This window comes from Melospiza melodia, chromosome 8 (assembly GCF_035770615.1).
Source record: "Melospiza melodia melodia isolate bMelMel2 chromosome 8, bMelMel2.pri, whole genome shotgun sequence".
NCBI lineage: Eukaryota > Metazoa > Chordata > Aves > Passeriformes > Passerellidae > Melospiza > Melospiza melodia.
Window position 1 is genome coordinate 29,541,781 of NC_086201.1, and position 16,401 is coordinate 29,558,181.

Sequence of the window (16,401 nt, forward strand, 5' to 3'; positions counted from 1 at the left end):
CCCGCAGTGCTCGTTCTTTCCCTTCGTCACCTCTCCGGCCCTGTGCCCGCTCCAGACCCTACAGCCGTGACGGTGTTTTATTTATCAAACGTCGCAGCCGCGCGTGATTAAACACGGACACCCGGGCGCGCCGTTGGCAACTTCAGCAGCGCCCGGGCGTGTGCGGTGCGTGTGCCCGGAGGGTGTCACGGATGTCCCTGCCCGCGGGCGCGCTTGCCACCTGCGGCTCGGCGCCGGCCGGGGCGGTGCGCGCACATGTCTGGGCGCGGAGAGGCGCGGAGCTGCCCGGCCCGCGCCCCGTCGGGGCCGGGGCATCCCCGCAGCCGGCGGGACGGCGGCCCGGGCGCAGGGGTGCGGAGCGCCGCCCGCTGCCCGCGCTGTCCCCGCGCTGTCGCCGCCGCCGGCGCTGCCCGGCCCTGCCCTGCCCCGGGCGCTGCCGCGGGGCGCAGCGGCTCCGCCGGCCCCGCCCGCCGGGCCCCGCATCCCGCTCGGCCAATGGGGGCGGCGCGGCGGCGCACGTGACGCGGCGGGCCGGGACCTGCTGCTTCCCCCGCGCAGAGGGATGCGGGCGGCAGAGCGGGGCAGGCGGCGGCGGCGGCGGCTGCGCGGCGGCGGCCCCTCCGCGCCCTCCCCCCGCTCCCCGCCGCCCGGCCCCTATGGCAGCTGCTCCCCGCCCCGCCGCCGCCCGCACCCCCGCGCCGCCCCGCCGGGCTCCGCCGCTCGCCCCAGCGTAGCGCCCGGCCGCCGCTCGCTGACCCGCTGCCGCCGCCGGCCGGGGCCCCGGGATGCCCAGCGGCCCCGCCGCCCGTCCCTGCCGCCCGCCGCGCCGCCCGGGGGGCACGCCGCTGCCGGAGAGTTGAGTTAGGAAGTCATGGTGCCCTGGGAGCCCTCCCCGCCCCGGCAGTGCGGCGGCGGCGGCTGGACGCTCTGCGACTGCTGCTGCTGGCTGCTGCTGCCCGCCGTGCTGCTCGTCCTCGCCCGCCCCGACAAGCTGGCGGCCTTCCCTACCTCCTTAAGCGACTGCCAGACGCCCACCGGCTGGAACTGCTCCGGTAAGCACCGGAGCGCCCCGCGCCCGGGCCCCGCCGTGCCCCGCCGGGCGCTCGGAGTTGCGCGGACGAGCCCGGGGGATGCAACTTCAGAGGGTGATGCCGCGTCCCGTTGAACGCACGGGAACAGCGAAGGCTAAAAGTGCCGGGCGTCGGGGCTCGCCGCCGCTCCCGGTGCGATCGCAGCCCCCGGGGCCCCGCTTGCCCCTCACTCCGCGGTGCCGGGCGCGGCAGCCGCGCCCTCCGCCCGTGTGGGAGGCTCGCCGGGCACAGAGAGAGAGCCCCGGCCCCGCCGAGCGCGGCTCCGCGCTGGAACGGGGCACTCGCGGCGGCTGCGGGAGCCGGGGCCGCGTGTGCGCATCCTGCGGGCGGCTGCTGCCGTGCGCACCCAGCGGAGAGCGGATCGGGGCAGCCACACCGGGAACCCGCTGCCCGAGCCTTAAAGTCGGGCTGACCTTTGTAACGGGTTTCCTATGCTGGTCAGCAGCCGGTCCTTCTCCGATACCGCAAATAATTCGGGAATTAGACTGTGGTAGCCTTCTAAGGGGAAGAGCGTTATTTGGGGTACTGCGTGGATCGCACATGACGTGTTAGATCGGGGGGAATTTGCGCTGTGAGCTCTTCGTTTTAAACATATAGCGATACGGTTAAGAGCGGTCGGATGTTTCTTAAAAAAATCAATGGATTCAGATCTTAATGGGTTTGGAGTCTGATATAGCTGTTTTGCTTAGTGTCTTGCCACTCGCTGTTGGAGTGGGAAGTCAGCTAGCGAAATCTGAAATTCATGCTTGTATTCGTGAACTGAATGTTCAGTCAGATCTGTTGGTTTTTCCTGGAGAATATGAAGGCAAAGAGCTCGGTTCACTCAGCGGCTCGTGGGGAACCTGGCACTTCTCCTGTTAACTTAGAGGTCATCAATCTTCATTGGGATCAGGCAGACCATCACAGAAAACACACAGCCTGTTTGTCTTTATTATTGGGGGCTTTGTTGTGTCATGGGCTGGAGAAATTCCGATTTGGACTTTTGTCCAACAGATTTGTGATCGGATGGGGATAAGTTGATGACATTTCCAACCCAGAGCCATGAAATAGCATAATTACCGGGTGACTTTTGAGGAAACCGAGTCCGTGAAATGGGAAAAAAAAGTGTGTGAGGTAGTGGGGAATAAGAACTGAGAGAAACACCGAGGGAGAAACAAGAGGAAAAGTGAAAAGCTGAGGACAGGGAAGGACAAAAGGAGATCTGGACTCTGTCAATTTCATCAACAAGGTTACTGTGCTGTGTGCACTAAAATGCAATCATCCCATATTGTTCTTCTTGCTAGACCAAAGCTGACTTCTTTTTTCCTCTCTTTACATTTGAGGTTACGATGACAGAGAAAATGATCTCTTTCTCTGCGACACCAATACCTGTAAATTTGATGGGGAGTGTTTAAGGATTGGAGACAGTGTGACTTGTGTCTGTCAGTTCAAGGTAAGAAGATTGATATTTCGTTCTCTAATTCACTAATGAGAATACAAATCAAGGATCTGCCTTTATAACCTATCACTTGGCAATTTATTTCTCTATGTGCAGAGAAGTTAGAGGGCAAACCAGGCTGTGTGTATAAAAGCTGGCAGGAGAACCAACTGGTGTCAAGAAGACATAAGTTTCTCTGGGAAAATGCAGATGCTGTGGCTTTAAATGTCCCTTTGGGTCTGCAGTTTCAGGTTGTGCATTTCTGATTTTTCATCCCTGCCCTTTTAATGAGGATTTAGAGTCCTTTCTAAATTCATTTCTGATACAGATCATGGCTTATTGTATTCGGAGTTCTGATCTAGTTAAAGAAATGGATCTGTAATGTGCTTATGCAATATTTTCAGGAAGGGCTGCATAGTGACAATGCTTCTGCCTGTTTATCTGCCCAGCTGATCAGATTAAGGAGCAATCCCTCTGTTCCAAAATGATGAACTTCCTTTAGGTTTTATATAGTTTTAGGAGAGCTATTACTGAGTAGTAAGGGGTTTTCCTTCTATTTCTTCTCTCTTCCTCTCTCAGCTACATCTAAACCTCAGCCCTTCTCAAAGTCAGATGATTTCATTATGAAGGATTCCACTTAATGTTTTAGCTAACTCGCAGAACAGCTGGTCTTTAAATAATGACCTGAATAGAAACTGCACAAATTAAAGGAGTTTAAAGCATGTACCAGACCAGGGTTGTATGTGTGTTTATGCCCCAATGTTTTTCTGCATTTTAATGTGGATTGGTGAAGTTGTGAAACTTACAATGCTGATTTGAGTGTTTACAGTAGAGCAGGCCAAATAGTGCACAGCTCAAACTGGGCACATCTGTAAAGACTATGTTAATATTGAGCTTTCATAGACTATTCATGTTAAAGCATCGCAACTATAGTTTATATTTCTATAGACAAACGTGCCTTTGGAGATAAAACCCAAGGGATAACTTCCTTCATTTTAAACAAGCAAGGAATTTTCTGTAATGAGAGCGAGACAGTAGTTCTTAAATGCTTGTGTTTCCCATGTTGGAAGGGAATTCATATTGACTGTGGGAGTCTTTTATTACATTTGGAGTTTGCATGCAATCAAATATTCAGCGTGAGAATGGTGTTTTGAGCATTTGCCTTGGCTCAGCATATGCAGTGATACACGGGTTGTGGTCTGGTCTGTTTTATCTTTCCAAGAAAAATCTGTAAGGCAGTAAAATGTCTGTGACTTGTCCCATTGCCTGCTGGTGAGCCAGGGCAGATGTTGTGCACTGAGTATCAGGAGCTTAGAGCAGCCACTGAGGATGCTTGGGTCTTGTCTTTGGTCCCTGTTTGGTGTTGCCATTTGGAATAAAGCAGTGAACTCATAGCCTGGAGGGTGCAAATTCCGATGTTGCCATTCGCAGGGAAGAAGGCGTTGGGAGCGCTGTTTTCCCAAGTCAGGGTGCTAATGCCTGGTGATTTGGGGTAAATGGAGGAAGGTAAACTTCTCCAGGCTGTGTGGTCCCCTCTTTGAGAGGTGAACAGTCTAAGTATCCTGGGTTTAGCAGTTCTGTAGGGGGCAGTTGAAACAGATTTAAGGAAATCAGGCAATTGGTATATGAATATGTAAATAACATCAAAATAATGAGTTGGGCAATTGTGGGCTGATCACTAGGAAATGGGTTGAAATCAACAGCAGTCTTTGGTTTCAGTGGCCTTTGGATCAGGCCCTGTAAACCTCAGAGCTCTTTGTTTGCAGTGAGCCCTGTGTGGAGCTGCAGGCTGACTGTGACCTTGGAGGGCAGATTACCTGTGGCTGATGCTGTGCCAGCGCTGCCAAGGGCTGTGGTGCCGGGGGCTTCTGTAGCGAAACACAGCGCTTTGATACAGGCAGAGCTTGGGGGGATGTTAGCTGCTCTTGTAACATCAGTGGACACTGTGACAAGCCAAAAGGATATGCCACTGGAGTAGAAAATTAATTTCTAGTGTGGTGTCTGAGGCTGGCTAAGTGAGGCAGAGCTGGCCAGGTAACTTATGTCACAAGTAACGGGGACCCCAAACAGAATCCAGGGCTCCCATTTCAGTGACAGCTCTCTGAGGTGATAATGAGCACATCAGTAGCAGGCTCCTCATCGCTGTAAGTGTGTTTTGTGTCTTCTTCATGAATTTGAGAGAATAGACAAGGATAGAGAGCTCATTTTGCCTTAGTACTGATGAAAAGTTCTGGGCTGACCAGCCTGTGTATTGAGGGGCTGAGAGCATGGAAGTGGAGAGCAGGGCTTCTGCAGTCTTTGTTTAGGTTTGTTCAAACCAGAATTACAGATGCTTCATATCTGCCCAAGTGGAGTTAAAATGAATTTATTTTTATTTGAAAGGATGAATATGATCAGACTGCTCTGGAACATCCAAGTTAGGCTTCCAACCGTGGAGAGCCAGCGGGCAAGCACTGAGAGAGAGGTTCATATTGGCTGGTTCCCATTGTCACAGCCTACTGTGACAACTCTCAGTGAGACATGTATTTTATTGAAAAACACTGTGTCCCGCTCTGATCAGGAGATGCAGAGTCCCTGTGCAGGACAAGCCCAGACTTTGGTGCTGGCAGGGAGGGAAGGCTCCAGGACAGTGCTGGCTCCTGCAGGAGGGCTGAGCATGTGGGAAACCACCAACCCTTCCTTTCCTCAGACTCAGTGGGTCCAACAGAAGGGCTGTAGAGCTGTGCCAGCAGGCAGGAGCTTGGAGACATGGCTTGTTGGGTCTGTACCTGTTTGCCCAAAGCCATAGGTCTGGCAGCTGGGCTCTTCCCTCTGACATTTCATGGAAGTATCAAAAATATACTGGATATTTCCATCAGTGTCTTTCCTCTTGAGTCACCAAGCCAGTGGACAGTCACTGGTTTTTATGGGAGGAAGGACTCCTGTTTTCATGCATGTCGAGTCTTCCACGTGCTTCAGTGTTTGTGGAGCTGCAGCATCACCTGTCCTGATGACCTGTTGGACATCACCTGTCCAACTTCCAGCTTTGTTATATTTCTAGAATGTATTTTTGTGCTGCTGGGTTCAAGATGTGGGCGGCATTTTGGGAGTAGTTGATCCATGAAAGTAGGAGAAGGTCAAGCTTTTAACAGTGTTACCAGGAGGAGGAGTTCCACAGGTTACAATTACCTTTAGGAAACAAACCACCTGCTTTCAGTGCACAGCAGTGATCCAAAGGCTCCCAAAGATGGTTTGTCCCTGGCTGTGACAATGGGCACTGAAGGCTGCTGATGCTGAGGATGGCAGCCTTTGACTGGCACATGATGGAGTTGCATGAGTCCATTTCCCTGCTCTACAGCTGTATGTTAAAAACTGGCATGTGAGAGAGAAGTGAACAGTATGGCATTGTGCTGCTGGGTTTAGTGGGAGTTTTAACATGGATTTCCCTGAGGGCTTGCTCAGTCCTTACCTGGGGATGAATGATCATTCCTACATCTAGGGCCTGATCTAGTGAGCTCTAAACCAGTGACAAAAATATGTCACTAGACTGACATTCAACATGTGATATTCTCCAGCACTAGCAGGAGGTATTTTGTGATTGTGATGAGCTATGAGCACAGGATTCAGCATGGGCAAACACAGGAGTCTGGCTCTAGTGGGTTAGGAACTGCCTGGTGACCAACATCACAGCCCTCTCATTGGTGGCCCTGTTTTCTTTCCTGGGTAACTTACATTACAGTTTCCAGCTCAGAGCCAAGGCAGGATCCATATGGAAGATAGTTCTCCCTTTGCTCCTTGTGCCTTTCCCATCTGAATCCTAGTTTTCCAAAGGTGCTGGTGGGAATAGTGGACTAATGCTTCCTGGGATCCTGATGTCTCTTAAATGCATTTTAAAATTGGCCAACCTTTGGAGGAAGTTGCAGCCTAGCTCATAGCACTCCTCTGTGTGGATTGGGATCTCAGCATTTATGTGGGGCTGTCTGCCCTTTCAGATCTGCAGCTGAGTCCGTGTCAAAGATCATCCCTTGCTCTGGGTGAAAGCAGCAGAGGAGTTGCCTTTGTGTTTCTCGGGCAGAAAAGTTGCCTCTCTGTTTCTTGGGCAAAGAATCCAACCTTGTTTTTACATGTAAGAAAGCCTGTTGAGATACTCCAGGCCAAATTCCTCACAAATCCTTTGGTGACAAGCAGATATTACACCTAAGGCAAGCATGATTTGATGCTTCATGCTTTAAAAAATATGCACGATTGTGCTAATTGTCCTGGTTATGTATTCCAGATCAGCCTCTAGCAATTGCTGTTGAGCTTCTGGATGAAGTTGGCATTTTAGGCTTGAAACGTTGCTCAGATTTGGAACATAATGGTGAAAATAGCCTAGAAACATTTTTAATCAACAGTTTAAAATCTCTGCATGGAGGAATCCTTCGTGAGGAGCAGAAGGAGAGGGTTTCTACTGTTGTGGCTGCTGTTTTTCTTCCTTGTGCTGTGGGAAGAGGGCGCTGGGGGTGGACAACATCTTGGGAAGATTGAAGAGAATACAATGCAAAAGGAAAATGTCATTTGTTTTGGCCCAATCAAAATGTCACTCTGACCAACTATGAATAATTTCTTGGCAGCTGCTCTGTGTGGAGGCCTGCAATTAATGCAATCTATGCAATTGTTTGTGTTAATCACTTCTGTAGTCATTCAGTTTAAAGCATTTTTGATGTTAATATCCCTGATATTTCAGTTCTGCGTGTTACATTGTGCCCAACAAACACACCTCAGACACATAATGGCACGATACAGCTAAATAGGATGTATGATTTCTTCTAAATTTTTACTTGGATTTAGGCAGAGGTGAGCATTTGTAAATAATAATTGTGATCATTCCATTTGTTCTAATTAAACAATGAGGCATACCAGGAGTAGGGTAATCACGAGATAATCATATCCCTGGTATAATTGCCATGTACTGGGCACATCCAAGTATTTCTAAGCCTCCAAGCATGATTATCTTGTGATAACTGCACCCCGTAGGTTGCCCAATTTTCAGTCTCAAATGAAATGATTATCTTTTTTAAATGAACGAGAAGGGGCAAAACTGTCTTCCAGCGGGACAGGAAATCAGGCAGAGCTCAGCAGGAGTGTCTGAGCCAAAGCAGGGGTGTGTGGTGTGAGAAACTTCTGCACTGGCTGGGCTCACTGCAGGGCTGCTGCTCCTGCCCACTGGCCACCGTGGGGAGGGCTTGGACCTTCGTGGAGCATCCCAGCTGCAGCCTGCCAGCATCTGAAGTGTCTGTGCAGAAAGAGGGGTGGGCTTGGATCGTTGGTGTCTCAAATAATTTCCCTCTGCCAGTCAGTGCTTGAACAGTCAGACACACACTTGTGTGTGCAGACCTCCGTAGCACTGCAGGGGTGTGTGCAGGAGGAGGGGAAGAGAGAGCCTGCTCATTACTGTTTGTCTGGAGCCATCCAATGGAAACACAGCAGCTGTGGTTGCAGATGTGAGGAGTCATTTGCCTTGCCTATATTCCTTCCCTGGGAATGCCCCCTGCTCCTGCTGGCAGTCAGAGACCTCTCTGGGGCACTTACTAAACACTTCACCCATTCAAGATTACCTTTCCCCTAATCTCTTCAAATCTGTTTTGGTTTTTTTTTTAAGTACCCCTCCCTCTCCCCAGTAGCTGTAAAGGTGAGAGAGGATTGTCAGTGTCCCTCTCTGTTGTTTTCCCAGGCTTTTAATGCTGGCAGGGAGCAGGGGGTGTGTGTGGGGGCACCCCAATGGGTGCTGTGTCCCCTGTGCTCATGTGACTAACGCTGCTGCTCTCTGTCCCTTCCCATCAGTGCAACAATGACTACGTGCCCGTGTGCGGCTCCAATGGTGACACCTACCAGAACGAATGCTACTTGAAACAGGCTGCCTGCAAGCAGCAGAGTGAAATCCTGCTGGTGTCCGAGGGATCGTGTGCCACTGGTAGGTATAACTCACCCAGCCTGCCTGCCATGCCCCCAGGAAAATGGCAAGAACCATTTGCATTCTTGCTTTGAATTCATTGCTGGTTAATTTTTTGGGGGGCGTGAAAATTTGCTGCCATCCTTTCCTTTTAAGTACTTACTATAAGCTCACAGTTCCCGATGCACTGTACCCCTGGCACTGTTTGGAAGAGTTCAGCAGAGAAGTAGATTTGTTTTTTAATTTGTGTCTTGTGCTCCTGATCATCCTGTGCCCTGCCTACACTTCTGAGCTGCTAGGACAAGTGAACTGGTAGCAGATTAAGTGAGCAGATGTCTGATAAATGGGCATCTGGATTACCACAAACCTCTCCATAATCTGGAGAGAGAGAGAGCTGGAGCATTATTGCCTGCAATCCAGTTCCTTAGGTTTTTCCTTATCCTTGTAGGGCCAGATCCTCAGCTGGTATGATTCAACAGAGCACTGCCTGTAATGAGTCCTGCCAATTTATACCAGCTGAGGATTTAGTCCAAAGCACACATAATGAGCAGGTCTGTGCCACAGGTGTTTTGTTCTGGGCTTGAGGAAACTGAATGGCATGTGAGACAGCTTTGCTCAACTCTGAGCCTTGTGAGCTGTTTATATCTCAGCTTGTATGAAAACAGCCAGAAAGGTGAATGAGCAAAATCTGCCAGGAAAACCCAGTTGCTTATGTGCAGGAGTTCTTGATGTTTTTCTTTCGTGCTCGGTATCTGTTAGAGGTGGGCAGTGAAGTTAACTTGAAAAGAGCAGGAGTAAGCCTTTGTTCTTGAGAGAGTTCTTTAAACTTAAAGCAGAATTTTTTCTTGGCTGAGGATGGAGGAGTCAATAAAAAGTACATTAGACAAACTTTTTTCAGTGCTGTAATTTCATGTTTCATACACCTGAGAGAAAATAAACTCCTTTCTCTGGAAATGTTGTTCTTCTCTGAAGCTGTTACCTGACAATTTTCCAGAAGAAAAAAACATATGCTGCAATTTTTTTGTCCATAAATTGGTATTAAATGGAGCTTGGGCTGACAAAACCTACTGTGATGTAGGATTTGTTCAACTTAGGAAATTCTCTCAGCACAGCAACCGGTCTTTTTGGTTCAAACTTTTTGATTAAAGAGATAATTTCAGCACATTACTACAACTTTTCTAAAACTTATTTGCCTGCTGGCAATGACTGTGTTGGCAGTTCTCTTTGAAACACATTGTGGATTTCAGAAACAGAAGAGAAGGAAGAGAAGATATTTTCCTGAGGTCTTGCTCAAGGTCTTTGGTCTCTTTTTCCTTTTCCCAAGGAGGAGCTCAGTGGAGAAGGGAACAGCCATTTTCCTTAGGTTTTCCCAATGGGATGGGGCAGAGAGAGAGGGTGCTGAAGAGCCCCCAGCAGGGACCTGGGCTTTGGGGGAAGTGTCAGTGAGCACCCTTCTGGCCCTGCCTGGTGGGCCCTGCAGGGCAGAGGAGAAGGAGGGACACCAAGTCCTTTTGTGCAGAGAGCCAGGTACCGCGGGAGCTCACTGTGGCAGGAGCTGCTCCTCTCTTTTTGTGTGCTGGGGACATGGGGCACACCCGGACAAGCAAAGCTTCCCAGAGCCATGGGGGCACTGTGGTGCACACCTTTCTTTCCTCTTTCCTCAGTAGCTCATTTGGGAAAGAGCATCAGGAACAAAGGATCAGATCGGGAGAATTTAGGACATGGTCACTGGGAAAACACTGTTATTTCTGTTCCCTTTTTCAGCCACCTTTCGCAGCTGTCCTTTGCAGCCTTGCTGAATAAATCTACCATTTGAAGCAATTCTTGCAACCAGTTATTTAGCAAAGATTTTCCTTTTCTTTCTTAGTTTTGAGCAGCGATGGCATGTGCAAGTTCAGATCCACCAGACCTCCCTGTCAGTGAATGAGATCTAACAGTTGCCAGGGTGCTTTGATCCCAAAGCAACTATTCCAAACTCTTTCTGTTCATCTTGATGCTGATAATTGCGTGACTGTTCCACCAAGGGGAAGGATAGGATGGCAGCCTCCCTCCCTTCCCTGCAGAAGAAACTCCTCCTAGGCATTATTTTTGGTAGCCCTGTGTGCGTGCATTTCCGTGCTTTGCCTTGCTTAGAAAGTTTCTTACTGCAGCTCTGGGCTTGGCAGTTTTGTGATGTTGCACTTTCTAAATTTGTGACTCTCATCATTCCAGGCAACAAAATGTCAAGTAGAGGAAAAAGAAAGCACTCAGTTTTGAAACTCAGGAACAACCTTGAGAAAAATGGCACTTTAATAATTTATCTGAAGACTTTGAATAATAGTAAAGTAATGATTTATTCCAACTAGTTAGAATTTAATGAGATGTCCTGTTTCCTAAAGATAATGATACAAATTTACAAATGGGTTTAAAATTTCTCCCCGGTGAGGATTTAGTAGTGACCAACTGGAGTAACTTTTTACTGCTGTTGGGAACAAAGATTTATCAGTCTAAGTACAAGAAAACGAGGTAGAGACTTCTAAAGGCATTGCATTATTCTGTGGCTTATTTTATTTTCATCTGATAGAGAGACTTTAAAGAAAAAAAACCAGAGACACGAGAAAGATGGCTTGAGTGAATTACATTCAGATTAGATCTCAATAATTTACCCAGGGATGCCATCAAAGGCAAGGTACACTGTAGTGCGCTTCACTGAAGCCTTGCTTTGCATGCTCCCAGCACATACTGGAGCACATGAATATAAATTCCTTTCTGTTCTTTTCTCAGATGCTGGCTCAGGATCTGGGGACGGAGGTAAGAGCCCTCTTTTATTATCTTGTTCTTATGTGTGCACACAGTGTCTTCCACAATTTCAGATTGTAAGTGGATACACTTTGCAATCTAAGTTGTTGCACTACATACTGTCTTTTGTTCAGCTCTGTCTTTGAAAAAAGTGGTATTATGCATTTCAGTCAAGCTGGAACCTAATCATGACATGCTGTTTTCTAGGGAAATTCAGAAAGCTGTGTTACTTCTAATAGGACTTGGAATTATTCATAGGTTGTGCTAGGAGCTCTATCTCCATCTACTGTTACAGTTGCACTCATTTGTTTTATGTTTAGGATAATATTTCTTTTGTTTTTAAAACATGAGCCAAACCCTTGGCTCCTCCTCACTGGAGGATTCAAGCCAAATATTTTGTGGTAGAAGAGAGCATTCTTTCAAAGATATGAAGAAATGTCACAGGGAAAGAACAATGTGTTTTGATAAGAACAGCAACAGCAAAACAGAACGCGAAAATAGCCTGAGCCCTTTGTGGCATATGGGGATACTGTAAAATGTAGGCAAACTAGCATTTGAGTAGGGGCTTGTTTTATTGGATTTTGGGTTTTTTCCCCTTATTTCTTGGTGCAGTCATGATGGATTAGCTTGTCTGACATCAGTCCTTGGCAATATAAGTGTTGGGTTTGGGTAGTGCCCTGCCTTGGGGTAGGAGTGTGATTTTGGGGCTGGTAGGTCCTTCTCTGGGGGTCAGGGCTAGTGTGGGTAGCTGGGGAAGGCTGTCCTGGAGAGTTCCCCTGGCAGGGAAGGGCAAGGCCAGCATCAGGGGCAAGGCTGCTGGGGCAGCCACCAGGAGCTGGACCAGCTTTTGGTGTGACACAGAGAGCAGGGCTGGGCTCAGACCTGGTTTTATGGCTACTCCTGGATGGATTCAGGTTTTTCAAATACAATCATGTTGCTTGGCAAAGTACCCCCTATTCCTTGTTTGATTTTGGTAACCAGGAATCAGTGAGTGCAGTGTGTATGGAAGGTATTATTTTACCTGTGAGGTGTCCAACAACATGAGCATGAGGCACTTCAAGGGTCTGATTTTCTGACATCACACTCAGGCTGCTTTCTGGAACTCAGGGCACTTCAAGATGCTTCAAATATGGCTCCCCAAAAACTGCAATGTGAAATACTGCTAGTTTTTCCACCTATTCCTATTTTACTCTAACGTTCTTTTAGATTCTTTTTAAACCATTATACCAGAAAAATACCATGTTCAGTGCTTACTAGAAATCTACTATTTGATTTATATGTACAATAGGGTTTTCACACCTATGGTCAATAAATTTGTTTTTCAAATGAAGTTGCACTAAGTTCATCATGCATGTACTAGGGAAGACAGATAAAGTTTTCAGTTTGTTTTGTAACTGAGGAGATGGGAAAACAAAGTTGGCCACTGTCTGAAAATAATTAATTCCATTCTCAGAAAGCATAGGAGTTTAAAGGCATGATTTCCAAAGACTTCCATTTCAGAAGCTCAGGTTGATAGACAATGAGCAGAGCAGGGCCTTGGGATGACTGTGCAGGTAGTAAGGAAGCAGATTTAGGAAGGAGACAGAACCAAGTTGGTACATGTGTTTAAAGGTCTACAAAGCTGCCTTGTATTATTCATGATTTAGTAGGCAGCTATGGCTGTTCTTGAAGTACAAAAGTATATTTATGTGCCCAAAGAAGCTAAATCCAGACAAGTAAATGTTGTCACTACATCACTCTTTACTAGACATGGTTTTGTTGTAAAAGCTGTAATAAATTTTGGATGTCATCACAGTAAGTCTTGTGAAATCCACTCCAGCAGTCATGAGTGGGACGTGTTCCTATGAGAAGCCAGAGGTCTCAGTCAATCTTCTGTGGTTTCTGATTTTTCTTGAATTGTTTTTTCTTTCTTGTGCTTCTCCAAGGAGTCTTGGTTAACAGAATAACCGTGCAGCATCCTTCTTGAGCAAAACTCCTGCCATTGGGATGGTCCCAGCCAGCCAGCTGTGAGATAAGGGAACAAAATTTTCAACAGCCTTGTATCTCATGGTTGGATTTCTTTGCTCTGATGAGGTACATCTAGCAAGAAATGAACTCAGCTTGTGCTTTTCTGGTTCTTAGAACATGGCAAGTTTCCAGCTTCGAGGTGCTTTCCCCCATGACTGACACCAGTTGAGCTCCCAGTGCTGCTCCTCCTTCAGTGGAGTTATCACATGGGAAGTGTAATTGCTAGAGGGCTCAGAAATAGCTGGGAAGGGGTTGGTGTGAGGGACAGATGTAGATAAGCACACCATGTGGTCATGCAAGCCTCCTTTTCTCAGGAAATTGGTCAGAGCATGAAAAAAACAGCCAGGGGCTGTGTTTTGGTGCCATATTTTCCCTGTAGGTGTTCCCATCTGGGTTTGCAGGGAAGTCTTCTCAATTCACTATGTAGGATTTGGGGTTTTTTTGCTTTCCTGTCATGGATGCTGAGATCAGAGGGGTCTCAGTTTTTCAGCACTTAAACGATCCTGAGGGCTTTCCAGAGGTGATTTAATCCTCCTTTATGCAGCAATAACATACAAAAGTCCCCTTATTTGTAAAGTGATGAGGGAATCTTAATCACATTTGATTACTGAGCCTTCAGCACACACTTTTGGGGATATCCAGTAGATGGGTAGGACAGTAGGTGTTCAAATTTCTTACTGCAGAAGACATTTTTCCCTGTAAATGAAGATGAAAAATGCAGAATCAAGAGCCATTTCAGTGTTTTGATTGCAGAAGCTGGGAGTGTGGTGTGGAATTATTTAAAAACCCACATCCCAGAAAGATACTAATCAGAAAGCCAGAAAGGATGAATGTGAAAGACTTTATACAGAGAGTAATTTAAAGAGATTCCATTCATTTTCATCTATGCCGTTCTCTAGACAACTGGGTTTTTTTAGAACCCAATGATTCATGTTTTGGTCTTGAGCAGCTTTATAATGAATTCTTGCTCGTTTCCTGGCTTCCTTCTAACAGCAACAAACTCAAGATGCAGTATTTCATTATAGCTTTTAATGGGCTAAGAACATCTCTCCTCGGTTTCATTTTCACACTGAGCACTCCTTTGCCCTGCCTGCATTGTCTGCACTCCCAGCTCTGTTGATTGGCTTTCATTCACAGTCTGGTGGATGCACTGAAGGTGACTGTCACCCTGGGTGTTGCTGTGACCCCCAGCAGGGCAGTGCAGAAGCACCTACCTTGAATCCATTTCAGAGCCTTCTTCAATTTCCATTCAAGTCCTAATGACTTCAGTGGGAATTCTGTGGGGCCTTGGGTACACAGATCTTATCCTAGCTTGATTTTTATGTTAATTCTTTATGATCTAGACTAAGGCAAAATAAAAATAAACCAACCAAACGAGTGATAATTCATCAATATCATCATCACCATTTATTTTACAGTAGCATCTAGAGGTGCTAATTCTAAGATTAGGATTCCAGGATGGTACACTCTGACACTGTGAAGCAGTTATTCACAGTAGGGGAGAGAATAAAAACTGTGAAGCAGAGCCTGGATATTCAAGTTGGGCAAGGGCTGGGAGCTGCATCACATTCCAGTGTTTCAATTGGGAATAGCACATGTTGCTTCAGAGCCAGCCCAGGCTTTGTAGCCCCAGTGTTTGTCAGCAAGCCCGTGTGACACCCAGAAAGAATCAGAGATTATAATGCTCCTAAACTTATTCCTGATCTGTTAGACAAACCTGAAAGGCAACAACCTTACAAGACACCTTCTTTTCCCCCTCTCTCTGCCTCTCTTGCTCTGTGTGTGTATTTTAAGGATGAGCATGCCTTGTTTGTTTGTTCATTCTTTCAATTTATCCCTTCAATCTTAGCCAGAAAAAAAATGAAGCCCTGCAGCTTTTTGTAGGTGCCAACATGTAGATTTAATGATAGATTTGGTATTCTGGTCTGCCTTTCCTGTTGACTTAGAGATGTGTGAATAAACACATACATATTATAAATCTATATGGAGCAGCAGTCATCTTGAAACACTAACCCAGAGAAAACAGGCAGGAAAAAAATTAACACTTTGCAGCCCATGTTATTTTTTTAAGGCAAACCATAATGCAGCATGTATATGCTTCTTTTTTTTCCTTTAAACAATAGGTAAATGGCTACTTTGACCCAATTGCCTTTGCATTTTCTCTGTACTAGTTTTGAATGGCTTACTTGAATTCAGCAGCTCTGCTGCTTTTCCAGTGATTTCCCTTTCTGCTTTATTACAGTCTTGATTGATGGGCAGGGCTATGCAGAACACGCTGAATATTGCTGTAAACACTGTCCTGGCAATCACACTTGAGCCAAAATACACCATAAAACCTGGTGTATATTGGTTTGAACGAAGCAGTGTATAAAATGCAGTGCTGATAAACACACACATGCACACACGTTCTCAATATAGGGGAGAATATTCTGACTGTTCTAGTTTAACCTTGGAAAAAAAGGGAATTCATATTTTGAGCTACAGATTCTTTTGCTGGGTGTAATAGGCGATTCAAGCTTCTCTCATGTGAATTCAGACTCTCTGCTGACCCCACATGCGATTGTCAACTGCAATAAGGAAATAGGAAAGCTTCTTTTACTCTAATTTGATTTGGGAGATATAATTTAAAGCAGCATCAGAAGGTACAGAATCAACTATAGCAACGTGCAGCGACTGGGTAAATACCTCTGGAGGGAATGTTTAAATCTTAAATGATTGACCTGACTGTGGTTGGTCAAATATGTCTCCTTTGTTAAACGGGTTTTTACCTTGTTAACCTCAGCATGGCACTGAGCCCAAACCAATAAGCTCTTGGAAAGGCCAGATTTATTAGCTCAGGCTCTTTGTTGTCCTAACATGATTACGTGACTTCCAGTTCAGGGCTGGTGCTCATCTGACCTATATAAGAGTTAGGTCAGGGAAAGGCAGTTCATGTCTCTTTTTGGCCTTTAAAAATTGGGAAAGGATGAAGTTCCCATATGTTTTTGTTGACTAGAAGAGAAGCACTTGGGTGTTGACAAGTGCCAGGCTCCTAGACCCCTGCCAGGGCATTTTGTGCTGGGTAGGATGCATTAGCCATTTTGGAAAATCCTAGGAAGTATGGAGATGACAGGAATACCATTTTTTGGACTCCTCTTAGGCTCTCATTTAAGCTAAGTACTGAGCTCATCAACCCTGCTAGGCTGAGATGCTTGGGC

The 16,401-nt window shown here is 46.9% G+C and overlaps 1 protein-coding gene across 1 annotated transcript in view; it reads left to right on the forward strand.

Annotated features, from left to right (window-relative positions):
- Positions 1–802: 802 nt before the first annotated feature.
- Positions 803–16,401, forward strand: part of TMEFF2 (transmembrane protein with EGF like and two follistatin like domains 2) — a 125,301-nt gene continuing 109,702 nt past the window's right edge. Inside the window, exons 1-4 of the mRNA XM_063162488.1 lie at positions 803–1,052; positions 2,414–2,523; positions 8,311–8,440; positions 11,183–11,209. Of these exons, the coding sequence (XP_063018558.1) occupies positions 872–1,052; positions 2,414–2,523; positions 8,311–8,440; positions 11,183–11,209 (448 nt within the window). The 5' untranslated portion in view covers positions 803–871. The remainder of the gene's footprint in view (positions 1,053–2,413; positions 2,524–8,310; positions 8,441–11,182; positions 11,210–16,401) is intronic.